Genomic DNA, 14604 nt, shown 5'->3' on the forward strand with positions numbered 1-14604 from the left:
GGGTTTGTATTTGTGTGTGTGTGAGACCACATCATTGTGCTTTATTTTGTCTTCCAGTTAGTCACTGAAGTATCTTCTGTTTGTCTTCTAATTTAAATTACATATATATTTTAACTACTTACGGATTTTTGATACCTTACAAAGTGTTTTGAACAAAGTGTTATGGAAAAGTTACAAATCGATAAAGGGTATGAATTATATATAACGAATATGCCTAAAAACATAATACAGGTAGTCCTCGACTTACAGTTCACTTAGAAACTATTTGAAGTTACAATGGCTCTGAAAAAAATGGATTACAACTTGTTCTTGCATTTACACAGTTGCATTATTCCTGCGATTCTATGATCAAATTTCAGCGGTTGGCAAGCTGCATGTTTGTGCTTATAATGGTTGCAGCATCCCAAGGTCATAATAATTGCCGTTTGCAGCCTTCCTAGCTGCCTTTCAACAACCAACGTCAAGGGTAAAGCTGGATTCACTTAACAACCATATGATTCTCTTAACAAATGCAGTGAGTCACATAATAGCCATGGCGAAAAGGTCATAAAACTGGGCACGACTCACTTGCTTAGCAACAGCCTCCTTGCTTAGCAACAGAAATTACGGTCCCAATTGTGGTCACAAATTGAGGACTACCTGTATGATCACATCATACGAAAGTGCAGCAATTCAGCCTAACTCTGAGCTATAAGAAACCTATTGCGCCATCCTCCTCGCAGTTTAATTTATCGCCCTTCAGGATTAGCAGTTCGCATAAATGCTCCGGGTACCTGTAGAGATAAAGACGCTGAAGTATCTTCTTTCTGTTTGTCTTCTAAAGGTATCCTTCACGCATTGAGAAGATAGACTATGAGGAAGGGAAGATGCTTGTCCATTTTGAGCGTTGGAGTCACCGTTACGATGAATGGATTTACTGGGATAGCAATCGATTGCGCCCGCTCGAACGGCCTTCGCTGAGGAAGGAGGGCCTAAAAGACGATGAATTTATCGTAAGCATTTCTCCAGTCCTTACGAGTGGCTTTTAAGTGGAAGTCACGGGCCATGATCGCAAGCACCGATTGTAGCCCAGAGTGCAGAAAAACGGAACTCTTCATTCCATACACCAGGGGTCTTCAAACTTGGCCCTTTTATGACTTGTGGACTTCAATTCCCAGAATTCCTCAGCCAGCGTGGCTGAGGAATTCTGGGAATCCAAGTTCACAAGTCATAAAAGGGCCAAGTTTGAAGACCCCTGCCATACACTGTTGGGATCTGAATTTCTGTTGCTAAGTAAGGAGGTGGCTAAGTCAGGTGCACGTGATTTTACAGTCTTTTTTGGTCACAGCTGTTAAGCAAAGCACTGCGGTTAATAGTTCAGAGGGCTGGCTGAGGAATTCTGGGAGTTGAAGTCCACAAGTCTTAAAAGTTGCCAAGTTTGAAGACCCCTGACATAGTTGCTTAACGAATCCAGCTTCCCTCATTGACTTGCTTGGAATTTGGCTGGGAATGTCACAAATGGCGATCCCATGACTGTGGGATGTTGCCGCCATTCTAAATGCATGCTGGTTGCCAAGTGCCTGATTTTTGACCATGTGACCAGTGAATGCTGCGATGGTTGTCAGTGCAAGGATCAGTTTAAGTCACTTCCCCCCCCATGCCACTGTAACGTCAAACAGTTGCTAAACAAATGGCTGTAAGTTCAGGACTGCCAGTAATGGTTGGAGAGTGGAATTTTTGTTTTTCCCCCCAAAGCTAGGCTTTTAAGTTATATTCTCTCACTTTCTTCTTTTAAAACAGGATTTTAAACCAGGAGAAGAGGTTCTGGCTCGTTGGACTGATTGCCGATATTACCCTGCAAAAATTGAAGCAATTAACAAAGAAGGTTTGTATCAAGTCAGGGAGAGGAACCCTTTCCTGCTGCAACATCAGGAATCCAGTCTAATGCAGGGGTAGGCAACCTCAGCTCTTTCATGACTCATGGACTTCAACTCCCAGAATTCCTGAGTCAGCTGACTCAGGAATTCTGGGAGTTGAAGTCCATGAGTCATGAAAGAGCCGAGGTTGCCTACCCCTGGTTTAGTGGCTTTTTCTAACAGCAGTTTAAGGTAGAGAAGCTGATGAGCTGAATACAAAGGCCGCAGCTTTTCTCTCTACTTCCCACTGTGTGCACAATTATTAGGCAAGTGAATATTTTGACTGTATCGTTTCGTGCATATTTTCCACTTCCAAGCTGTATAAACCTGAATGCTTAGTGGATCTAAGCATATCAGGCCATGTTTTATTTTGTGTAAGGAGGGAGGGTGTGGCCTAAGGAAATCACCCTATATCAAAAGGGTGCATAATTATTAGGCAGCTTCTTTTCCTCAGGCAAAGTGGGCCAAAAAAGAGATTTAACTGACCCTGAAAAGTCCAAAAATTGTAAAAAGTCTTTCAGAGGGATGCAGTACTCTTGAAATTACCAAGATGTTCGGGTGTGACCACAGGAATACGTTGGAAAAAGAGACCACTGCAAAAGCTGGAATATAAATCTTAATAAATAAAATGTCAGTATCGGGAGATTATTTTGTACTTAGTACAAAATTAAGGAACCAAAATTTGGTGCTTAGGGGTGACATGATAGCTCTCTTCCAATGCTTGAAGGGTTGTGCCAGGAAAGAGATTGTGAGTTTGTTCTCCAAAGCATCTGAGGGCAGGACAAGAAGAAACGGGTGGAAGCTCATCAGACCCTGATTCAACTTGGAAATGAGGAACTTCTCATCAGCAAGAATGGTTAAATCAGTGGAACAGCTTGCCTCCTAGCGTTATGAGTGCTCCATTACTTGAGGTTTTCGAGGAAAGGTTGGACATCCATTTATCTGGGATGATATAAAGACTTCTGCCTTGGGAAGGAGTAGAAGATCTTCCAAGATGCTTTCCAGCCCTGTGATCCTGTGTTTGAATTTGGCACACAGTTGAAGTCCTCCTATTTTGGAAGTGAAGGGGCAGATATTTATGCTTGCGTTTCAGTGTGTTGGGAGAGTGGAAAACATTTCTAGCTAATACTTTTGGGAAACCAACTGTTCTTCACAAATAGTTTATAGCAGTGAAATATGTACTGTATGTAAGACCCAAATCCAGTTGTTAAATCACTTTCAAGCACGTTCTTGAAATGTTTTTATACAAACTAAACTACAATATATGGAACACCATTGTGCAGCTTTTAAAATGGTTTTAAAGCTACGTCCTAGAAATAAAGTCAGGCGCTGAATTTGACTCAAAAAATAGACACAAGGTTCTGCTTTCAAAGCCTAAGGGACAGCATAATTTAGTCAGGTTTTAGTCTTCAGTTTGAATTTTATGTCTATAAACTCAATTAGTCAAAGAACAGTTATTTAGGTTAATTTCTTTGCAGTATGGAACACAAGAAAAATACATACGGAATAGCTTATTTTTTTTAAATAAATAAAGGCAATATTACCATCATTTGACTACTGCAGTCTGCAATCTGCTATTAGGTTATCCTCAAAATGCCTTGAAGTTGCCATTTGTGCAAAATCGTTCTATAGTTTTAAGATCTTCGTGGGTTACCAGCTGTTCACCAAGCACCATTTAAGGTGTTGGTATTAATTTTCAAAGCCTTAAATGGTTTAGGATCTGAGCCTTTCCCAGCATGAGTGTCTCCGTCTGATAAGATTTTTATGGAATGCCCAGTATACTGCCAAATAAAGAGTTTTGGTTCACGGTCTTGGATATGAGTTTTTAACGATAGGTTTATCATTGTAGCTATGAGTATCACCTTCCATTTATATTCATATGTTCTGTTTCTACTATATTTTACACGTTAAATATCTTGAGCCATCCGTAAAGCAGAAGATAAGAGGGTAAATCAAATAAATAAAATGTTAATCTTGAACGTAAGTGCCTTGCAGAAGCACTTAGGTAACCTGAAACAAGCAGAGGTTTTTCGATGTGCTGATTGAGTTTTCGATCATTTGTTCCCTTAAAAATGATTTCTGCCTATGTTAAACTGCGCAATATTAATTTGAAAAAAATGCATTGTTTAAAAATGGGTATTTGTTTAGATTTAGATTTTTTTTAAAAAAAATCCTTCCTTTATTATTTTTATGAATAACTCAAGGTGGCGAACATACCTAATACTTCTTCCTCCCATTTTCCCCAAAACAACAACCCTGTGAGGTGAGTTGGGATGAGAGAGAGAAACTGGCCCAAAGTCACCCAGCCAGACTTTCATACCTAAAGTGAGACTAAGATTAAATGTCTCCTGATGATTGGTTCAAAGTCACTCAGTTGGTTTTTATACCTAAGGCGGGACTAGAACTCACTGTTTCCTGGTTTCTAGCCTGGAGGCTTAACCACTAGTCCAGGGGTAGGCAACCTTGGCTCTTTTATGACTCATGGACTTCAACTCCCAGAATTCCTGAGTTATAAAAGAGCCGAGGTTGCCTACCCCTGCACTAGTCTCAATAGATATTCCCTATATCTCTGAAAATGTTGAATGAAGTTGGAAGAAACTTGCAGGTTAAGGATGACGTGAAACACCTGAGCCGATGTTCAGCTGTGTATGCCATTTGTAGGACTAAAGCATCATTTAAATGAATCCGTAAATAACTTCCTCTTTCTGCTGATGGTGTCCTAGGAACCTTCACTGTACAATTCTATGACGGAGTGATTCGGTGTCTCAAAAGAATACACATCAAATCCATGCCAGAGGATGCCAAAGGGCAGGTAAGCAAAGTTCCAATTAGTTTCTATGTTAAGTTGCATCTCTTAGTTCCTCGTTGATTTAATTCATCTGCATTCCAGTTTGTGTTACGTAATTCACATTCCACAGACTCCACTAAGACTGAGGAATCAATCAGATACACTTTCATAAATGAACACCGTAGTAGTCAACACCAGGAAAAAGTTCTTCCCGCCCCCCCCCCCCTTTCTTGTTCGTTTCCTACAAGAAAAAAAGATAGAAAATTCAAAACCAAGACGTTATGCTGATGGAATAGCAGAAGGTGGAGGAGTATTCATTATCCAATCTCTTTGGCCTTTCCTATGCTTTCCGTGTTAGAGCTAGGGCCTTAGATTTTGATTACTGCTGAAAAGCTGTCTGTATAAAGCTACGCTTGGTGAAGTTTTGTCATTATTTAAAGGCAATGACTCTTGGGCAAATCTGGATTGTAACTCTGCGGACAGACCACTCTTTTCAGGCACTTTTAGTCCAGGAGTCAGCTTTTTGGTGGCCGGGATGGGCACAGCTTATTTAAGACTGTTGTGGGTTATGACACTGCTGAGTCATGTTTGTGGGCATGGCAAAGTATTTATTGAATGTCTTTGCTTTTTTAAAACCTCTTTATTCTAGCTGGATTATTATTATTATTAATTTATTATTATTATTAATTTTATTTATATACCGCCCTTCTCCCAGAGGACTCAGGGCGGGATGTTAGGTGAAAAATACTGAGAGAGTTGTTTTTACAGTGGACTATTATTAGGGGAGCTCCTTGAGAACTGAGGTAGTCAGGCTGATGTTGGACATCTACCTGGAACAGTTGCTTTACTTCAGGTTTTTGTAATGACTCCTTCCAGTTCTGTGGTTTTAGAAATTATTTTGAGTCTTTTTTGGACCTTACAGTATACTTTGGGATGTTTGATGTCAGATTGCCAGGCAAATATGCAGCTATTTTTCAGCGATTACGGTTGGGGAAGAAGTTTCATGGAGCCACAGAAAAGGGATTTCAAGAGTCACGTGTGACTCTGTAGGAGGCAAGTAGACAGAACTGAGGGGTGGAGTCAAACATGTCATCAGCTTAGAGTCCTTGCGTTGCCACCGACGATCGAAGTCCAGCCCTCCATTGAATTCTTTTGACCCTTCTCTAGCGCCAGTTTCGTGTTGACCCTTTACTCACCGTCCTGAGTCCTTCGGGAGAAGGGCGGTATATAAATTAATTAATTAATTAAATAAATAAATAAATAAATAAATAAATAAATAAATAAATAAATTTATTATTTATATCCTGCCTTTATTATTTTTACAAATAGGACAGCGAATATACCCAACATACTTTTCTCTTCCTATTCTCCCCACAACAATCACCTTGTTGGGTGAGTTGGGCTGAGAGCGAGTGACTGGCACGAGGTCACCCATCCAGCTTTCATGGGTCAGGTGGGACAAGAACGTAACATTGTCTCCAGCTTTCTAGCCGTCACCTCTAGGCCAAACTGGCTCGCGAGTTGACTAAATTCTTGAGTTTAAATCACCTTTGTTGTATTCTAATGGATGGTCCTGATTCTTTGTGCCTGACAGGCCCAAATTCTCAGGCTATCCCCAACGAATGAAAAGATTGTGCAAAGCCAGGCTAGGGAAGAGCTGCCCTTAGAAGCACATTTGCCAGTCCAGTAATACTAAACCAGATGATCGCAATAGCATTTAGACTTACATACCTCTTCGCAGTGCTTTACAACGCTCTCTAAGCGGTTTACAGAATCAGCATGTTACCCCCAACACTCTGGGTCCTCATATTACCGACCTTGGAAGGATGGAAGGCTGAGTCAAACTTGAGCCAGTCAGGATTGAACTCCTGGCTGTGGGCAGAGTCAGCCTACAGTACTGCATTCTAACCATTGCGCCACCGTAGCTCTTACGACTGGTGTGATGCTGTAGAAGTCCTCTCTTCAGTGGAGCACTTGGGGGGGGGGGAAGGGAACCTGTTATTCTCCACTATCAATATTTAAATAATATCCTGATGGCAGTTTTCATCCTTCGTTTAATGGTCGTTATGCAAATGATGTAAATCACCATAGAGGTCACAAAATTAACGAAAGGTTTACTGCTTCATCCAGATGACTTCGGAGGCACTGGATTTATCCAATCTTTCCTAAGGATGTTCCGACGGAAATGTCCATCTGAAATTTAGGCCTATTAAAATCAAGGTTTTGCAGTACTGTCATGTTCAGATTTTGAGACTCCATTCTAAATGGACTTAAGAAACCAATATGCAGCAGGTGCTCACTAGAGTTGGTGCTGAGATTTAATGTGGCTTGTGTGATTTTTGCTTAACACGATTTGTGAATCTAGGTCAGGGCTTTTCAACCTTTTCACCCATTGTACCACTTTTAGGATATGGCAACATCCGAGTACCACCAGTCGCCTAGCAAGGGGTCAAAAACTTGATGACCAAAAAAAAAAAGAAAAAAAAATAAGAAAAAAGTGATGAAGTACAGCATTTCTGTTAAGGAGGATTGGTAGTGGGGGAGTGGGTTGGTTTTTATTTCCCCCCCCCCCTGCTGGTTGGTTACAACAGGTTTTGGTCACTTCACATGACCCTGGGACGCTGTGACTGTCATAAATATGACTCAGTTGCCAAGTATCTGAATGTAAATCACAAGACCCTGGGGATGCTGCAACATTCCAGCTGATCGGCGCTTCTTCTGGGCTCAGAAGCGCCAGGATCAGCGCCGAGCTCCAGCTGGAGCCTGGTGCTGATCCTGGCGCTTCCGCTGAGGCCTGACAGCCCTGCAGTTCCAGCCGTCTCTCGCTCAGGCTTGTGTGGTGCTGCCACCAATTCAGCTCATTCCCCTCCCCAGCTACCACTTTTCTAGGATGGTCGCGTACCACCTGCCAGGTGCCAATGTACCACAGGTGGTACCCGTACCACTGGTTGAAAAGCCCTGATCTAGGTGACAAATAGGAAAACAAACCAGGGCTTAACGCAGTATGCAATCCAGCCTTGTGCAAGGTGTAATACAGGTAGTCCTCGACTTAACGACCACCATTGAGCCCCCAAATTTCTGTTGCGAAGTGAAACATTTGTCAAGTGAATTTGCCCCATTTCGTTAAAAGTGAATCACTGCAGTGGTTCAATTAGCCAAATTGTTGTTACGGGAATCTGCCTTCCCCATTAACTGTGCTTGTCAGAAAGTCGCAAAAGGGGATCACGTGAGGCCTTGGAGACTGCAACCGTCATAGATACGAGTCCATTACCAGGCCTCTGAATTTTGATCACGTGACCGTGGGGATGCTGCAATGGCCATCAATGTGAAAAGCGGTTGTCAGTCACTTTTGTCAGCGCTGTTGTAACTTTCCACGATTCACTAAACAAACTGTTGTAAGTCGAGGACCACCTGTAGTACAGATGAGCTGGTGTTAGCAATAGGAGTTTTTTCCAGGCAGGGCTTACAGAGCATGAGAGCGTGGGGAGGATTAAGAGTTTAATACAGGTAGTTTTTGACTTAGGACTGGTCACTTAGTAGCCTTCTGAAGTTATGACCGACCTCCCTCTGGGAGTAAAGCCTGGTTCCAAAGTATTGGCTCCTCCCCCTTGCGGTCACATGACCTCATGTCAAGCACTTGGCGAAAGTCGGTCTGTTAGGCCATGTAGGGCTTTAAAGGTAAGTAAGTCCCAACACCTTAAATCTCATGCAGCAGAGAAGAAATTTCCAGGTGTCTTTCAGAGTTGGTAGGTTTTAGCACATTCTTTTTAAAAGAAACACCTAGAGGCTTTGTACTCCCAGCTGTATTTCCTTGCAGAGTTTACTGTGTTCTTAAGATTTAGGGCATGGTGTCATATATGAGTTCTGAAATTAAGTCTGATTTCCACGAGATTATTTTAAACTCTGCCAAGAGATAAGGTACAGCTATTTACCTTGAAAAATATTCACAGAGTAAGAGGTAGAATAGAGTAGAATAGAATACAATAGAATATTGAATGGAATGGAATGGAATAGAACAGAATATTCTTTATTGGCCAAGTGTGATTGGACATACAAGGAATTTGTCTCCAGTGCATAATTATTAGAATTTTTCCTGGTTTCTCACAATATTGTTCAAATGCTTCTGTTTGAGAAGCCACCTCCAAATCCAAAAAAAATATTTTTTTTAGCAAAGTATTATGATTTTCAGAACGTCCATGAGAAATCTTGTAAAGTTTATTTAGATTCTTCGGATGAATTCCTGGGATAAAATTCATGAACCTGTGTCTCTCTGTGTGCACAGTTCCTTCTTAAATCCATGCCCAGCAGATGAGAATAAATGCTAACGGATCAGCTTGCCTTCGGTTCAGGGGAAAAAGTTCTAAGGAAGTCTAAAGCGCTGGTCACAAATTATGGATCCAAAAGAACCATTGCTGCCTGCTAGGGAAAGATACAGAAGGAATGAACTTTTGGACTGCTACCCCTGAAGCAGCATTGATCAGGTCAGGGGCCAGAGAAGCAGCGCCCCAGGCTTATGACTTAATGGAATTGTTGTGATTCCGGGTCAGCCTATGGGTTCGGCATTTAGGTCGGATGATTCAGAGGAGGAGGAGGGGGGTGTTGGAGAGGTTGCTGAGGGGGTTGGAGAGCTTGCTGATGAGAGCCCTCAGCCAGACCCCTCTCACCTGGTTACGACGCAGACCCAGCTGTGTGAGCCTGACAGCGTGGATGAAGATGACCCACAGCTGGCCCTGTTCAAAGACGCCCGACGCAGGAGGCAGTCAATTAGGAGTAAACAGAGGAAGGCAATGGGGCACCTCGGAAGGAGGCAGAGAGAAGCCACGCCCTGAACTGTATAAAAGGGGAATGCGTGGGAGGGCTGGTTTGCTGAAGGCAACCGCTTGAATAGCTCCTGTTTCATGGTTTGTGTCTTGTTCTGTTTGCTTTTGTGTCCATAAATTTGGCAGGCTTAGTTCCAGCCTCTTGCCTTCTTGTAAAAGGGGTTGTCCCTGCCTTTTCTGCAAGGCCGGTAGCAGGCTGGTACAGAACAGGAATAACAGAGTTGGAAGGGACCTTGGAGGTCATCTAGTCCAACCCCCTGCTCAGGGAGGAAACCCTGTATCATTTCGGACAAATGGCTGTCCAGTCTCTTCTTAAAAACTTCCAGTGTTGGAGCATTCACAACTTCTGGAGGCAGGTTGTTCCACTGGTTAGTTGTTCTAACTGTCAGGAAATTTCTCCATAATTCCAGGTTGCTTCTCTCCTTGATTAGTTTCCATCCGTGGCTTCTTCATTGCTGAAACCTTTGCTGAGGACCTTTCAAAATCTGTTGCTGGTTTGGAGATGACAGGAGAGTATTCAGTGGACTTCACTGTCCAGCTGGAAATACAAGTAATCCTTGACGTACGACTACACTTGAGTCCAACATTTCTGTTGCTAAGTGAGATGTTTGTTAAGTCAGTTCTCTCCCCACCCCGCCATTTTACAGCCTTTCTTGCCCAGTTCTTAGGTCAGGGGTTGGCAACCTGAAAAAGGAAAAGAGCCACTGGGAACCGGTTCCATCACACATAAAAAAAAGTGGGAGCCGCGTGCGTGCGTCCATGCATGCGCATGTGCAAAAAATGGTTTTTTCTTGCGTATGCACGGACGCACGCGGTTGCCATTTTTTTTATGTGTGATGGAACCAGTTCCCAGTTGCGTGACGGCGACGGCCCGTTTGCAGAGCTACCGCCTTCGGCAGCCTGCAAACGTGCCGCGGCAGCTTTCTCAAAGAGTGGCGCCGCTGCCCGTCCGCGCGGAGGTACGCGCGCACCTCTCCAAAGGTTTGGGGAGGTGCGCGCGCACCGATGGTCGTTCGGAGAGGTGCGTGCGCACCTCTCGGAATGGGCAGCGGCGCCGCTTGTTGGGAAAGTGCCGCAGCCCGTCTGCAAAGCTGCCGCTTTCGGCAGCCTGCAAACGTGCCGCGGCAGCTTTCCCAAAGAGCGGCGCCGCTGCCCGTTCGCGCGGAGGTGTGCGCGCACCTCTCCAAAGGTTTGGGGAGGTGCGCGCGCACCTCCGCCCATTCGGAGAGGTGCGCGAGCACCTCTCCAAATGGGCGGTGCCACTCTCCATTTGGAGGTGCGCGCGCACCACTGCCCGTTCGAAGAGGTGCGCGCGCATCGGGCAGCTGGGAGCCGCAGGAGATGGCTCAAAGAGCCGCATGCGGCTCCGGAGCCGCGGGTTGCCGACCCATGTCTTAGGTGAATGACTGCCGTAGTTAGTAACAAGGTTGTTAAGTGTATCTGGCTTCCCCATTGACTTTGCTCATCAGAAGATCACAAAAGGTGGCATCACATGACCCTGGGACACCGTAAACCATCATAAATATGAGCCAGTTGCCAAGCGGCCGAATTTTGATCACATGACCATGGGGATGCGCCAATGGCCGTTAAGTGTGAAAAGCACTTTTTTTCAGCACCGTTGTAATTGCGGTCGATCACTAAACAAACTGTACGCTCTTAGCCTGGTTAGATGTATAAAAGGAGGAGCAGCAGCAGCATAACTCAAAGCTGATGTAAAAGTAACTTTTGGGGAGAAATTCAAGTCCATTGAGATGCAAAATGGAAGATAAACTCTTCTCTGAGGAGGAATATTAAAAGTTTGGTGGGTTATTTTTCCTCCCTTTTAGTAGCCACTGTTTTGGGTTAGTGATTCTCCAAGAAGATCCTCCGTTAGCCCAGATGGCATTTCATTTCATTTCATTTATTATATTTGTATACCGCCCTTCTCCCGAAGGACTCAGGGCGGTGAACAGGGCACATATAAAAATACAGAATACAAAAATTAAAAAAGAATTAAATAAGAGCCCGAGCTAAAAACAGTAGAATAATATAAAAATCCACAATAAAAACCCCAGCACATCCCCCATCAGGCCAGGCCGGCTTGTTCAAACAGGTAGGTCTTCAAGTCGCGTCGGAAGGAGCGAAGGTCAGGTGCCATCCAGAGCTCAACCGGCAACCGATTCCATAAATTCGGGGCGCCCACAGAGAAGGACCTCCCCCTGGGGGCCACCAGACGACATTCTCTGACCGGTGGCACCCTGAGGAGGCCCTCTCTGTGGGAGCGCACAGGGCGGAGGGAAGTTGACGCCGACAGCAGGTGATTTACAATTCCAAAAATGGCTTTTAGAAGCTCAGATACTATTTCCCGATGATCATGTTAAAATAACACAGTTTTGCGATCTTCAAGCACGCCCTCGTTTAACATATCAAATGAGTTGCTTAGCAATAATAATGATGATGATGATGATGACGGTGATGTTGGAAGGGACATTAGAGGTCATCTAGTCCAATCCCCTGCTCAGGCAGGAAACCCTATACCATTTCAGACAAATGGCTGTCCATTCTCTTCTTAAAAACGTCCAGTGTTGGAGCATTCACAGATTCTGGAGGCAGGTTGTTCCACTGGTTAATTGTTCTCACTGTCAGGAAGTTTCTCCTTAGTTCTAGGTTGCTTCTGTTCTGGATTAGTTTCCATCCGTTGCTTCTTGTCCTGCCTTCAGGTGCTTTGGAGAACAGCTTGACTCCCTCTTCTTTGGGGCAGCCCCTGAGATATTGGAACACTGCTATCATGTCCCCCCTCGTCCTTCTCTTCGTTAAACTAGACATACCCAATTCCAGCAACTGTTCCTCATATGTTTTAGCCTCCAGACCTCTAATTGTCTTTGTTGCTCTTCTCTGCACTCTTTCTAAATATCTTTTTTACATCGTGGTGACCAAAACCGGATGCAGTATTCCAAGTGTGGCCTTGCCAAGGCCTTGTAAAGTGGTATTAACACTTCACATGATCTTGATTCTATTCCTCTGTTAATGCAGCCTAGCACTGTGAAATCCTTTTTTTCATGATTGAGGATGAACCAGGATGGCTTGCCTGAGTTGTAGGAGGCGGGAGAGAGTTACTTAGACTTGATAAACAAGTTTTTTTTTTTAAAAAAAAGCTTGATACCATGTATAATGTAAGGAATATATAATATATATATAATGTAAGGGGGGGAAAAACATACCAATTCAGGAAACAGTATCTAGAAATGAGTTGCTTAACCTGAAAAATCCCACATAAGATTTTCTATTCTACAATATAATACAGGTAGTCCTTGCATTACAACAATTCATGTGATGACCATTCAGAGTTACAAGGACAGTGAAAAAAGTGGCAACCATTTTTCACACTTACAACCATGGTGGCATCCCCATGGTCACATGAACAAAATCCAGAGGCTTTGCAACTGACTCATATTTATGACGGTTGCAGTGTCCCAGGGTCATGAGATCACCTTTTGCGACCTTCTGGCAACCAAAGTCAATGAGGAAGCCAGATTCCCTTGACAACTGTGAATTGCAGTTATTCACTTAACAACTGTGGCAAGAAAGGTCGTGAAATGGGGAAAACTTCACTTACCAACCATCTCGTTTAGCAACAAAAAATTTGGGCTAAATTGTGGCCATAGGTCAAGGACTACACATAGAGTAAAAGCTGAATGTAAAAATGCTTATTCATAATATACTTGAAAAGGATATATGGGATGTTTTATATCAGGGGTCTTCAAACTTGGCCCTTTTATGACTTGTGGACTTCAGCTCCCAGAATTCCTCAGCCAGTGTGCCACGCTGGCTGAGGAATTCTGGGAGTTGAAGTCCACAAGTCTTAAAGCAGCCAAGTTTGAAGACCCTTGGCCTGGACAGTTTCTTCTTGCTCTGGAGTCATTTCTGTGAATCATTTATGCTTTCCTGGGTCAGCCTAGCTTTCCTTGAAACTGGAGGGTTATTGGCTATTAACTGTCCTCCGCTTCAAGGAGACCCCTGTTTTGAAGACCCCTGTTTTGTACCATAGGTTTTTGGGGCAAACCACAGTAAGAACCCTAAAGTAACAGAATATTTAACATTTGCAAAATTATAGAAATAAGACTACAACTGCTATGCTGTAAAGAAACTACTTTCTGCTTTTATCTCTGAATTTTAGCCTGAGCTATGAAAATAATGCTTAGTGAGATTTTTCAGAAGAAACACGATTTCCCCCCCATTTTGATGGAATATGCTAATTAACTGTCAAATATACTTTTACCATTACTAGATACATTTGTATCCTGCAGAATATGGTGAGTGGTATAGAGATTTATTTTTTGAAACATACTTAGTGCACGTGTGTGCATGTGCACATGCAAATGTTTAGTCTTTACAACGCATGCTTATTTAATTCAGGGTTGTTGTTTTTTTTAAAAAAATCTGTAGATATTCTTACTTGAGCTCCTGAGATACCAAGCAGTTTAGTGTTGTGTAATGAATACAGATTACACACAAATCAGCATAACAAAATAAGAACGCCCAACACTTATCTCCTTTATCTTAGAGGTTATAGCAGGTTTCATAATTTGTAGGGATGAGCCATTGTTTTATATGTGTCTGCTTTCTAGCCTCGAGGTAGTCTTTATTTATTAAACTCGGCTGACTATAAATCTTGACAATACAGATCGATATCAATGTGATCTTGGCCACCACAGTTTTGCAGATCGCCGGTTCTCGTTCGCTAAAACTGTGGCGTTGGGGAGGGCGAGGAATTGCAGAAGACTGGTGAATGGAGTCACCCCATTGTGAGGCCTGTGTGATAACCTGTCTTTTTGTTTCCATGTTTGTGTTTTATCTTCGAACCGATTAGGCGCGCGAGAGGCAACAGATAGCACCGGAGCTGAGATTAGTGACGGATAACGAGCCACGTGAAGTGAGTTTTGTGGGAATGTGGAAGGAGAGGGAGGGTTCTTGGCACACAGGAAGCAGAAGCTGAGGAGAAACCACGAAAACCTGACGTGGCCAAGACCAGCAGAAGAGGTGGCAATGTAGGTGGAAGAGATCTGAGAGAGAGAGACAGAGAGGGGCAGAGCGGTGATAGAGCCTTGGAAGGTGAGAGCGT

The 14604-nt window shown here is 43.4% G+C and overlaps 1 protein-coding gene across 5 annotated transcripts in view; it reads left to right on the forward strand.

Annotated features, from left to right (window-relative positions):
- Positions 1-14604, forward strand: part of PHF20L1 (PHD finger protein 20 like 1) — a gene marked incomplete at its 3' end in the record, with an annotated part of 64979 nt that overhangs the window by 8772 nt on the left and 41603 nt on the right. For 3 of the 5 annotated variants that reach the window (XM_083360053.1, XM_083360052.1, XM_083360054.1), the window contains exons 3-6: positions 824-992; positions 1780-1864; positions 4619-4707; positions 14353-14415. In XM_083360053.1, coding sequence (XP_083216179.1) covers positions 824-992; positions 1780-1864; positions 4619-4707; positions 14353-14415 — 406 coding nt within the window. The remainder of the gene's footprint in view (positions 1-823; positions 993-1779; positions 1865-4618; positions 4708-14352; positions 14416-14604) is intronic. The other 2 variants (XM_083360056.1, XM_083360055.1) reach the window with 1 other exon arrangement.

This window comes from Vipera ursinii, assembly GCF_947247035.1.
Source record: "Vipera ursinii genome assembly, chromosome: 3".
In the NCBI taxonomy this organism is placed as follows: domain Eukaryota; kingdom Metazoa; phylum Chordata; class Lepidosauria; order Squamata; family Viperidae; genus Vipera; species Vipera ursinii.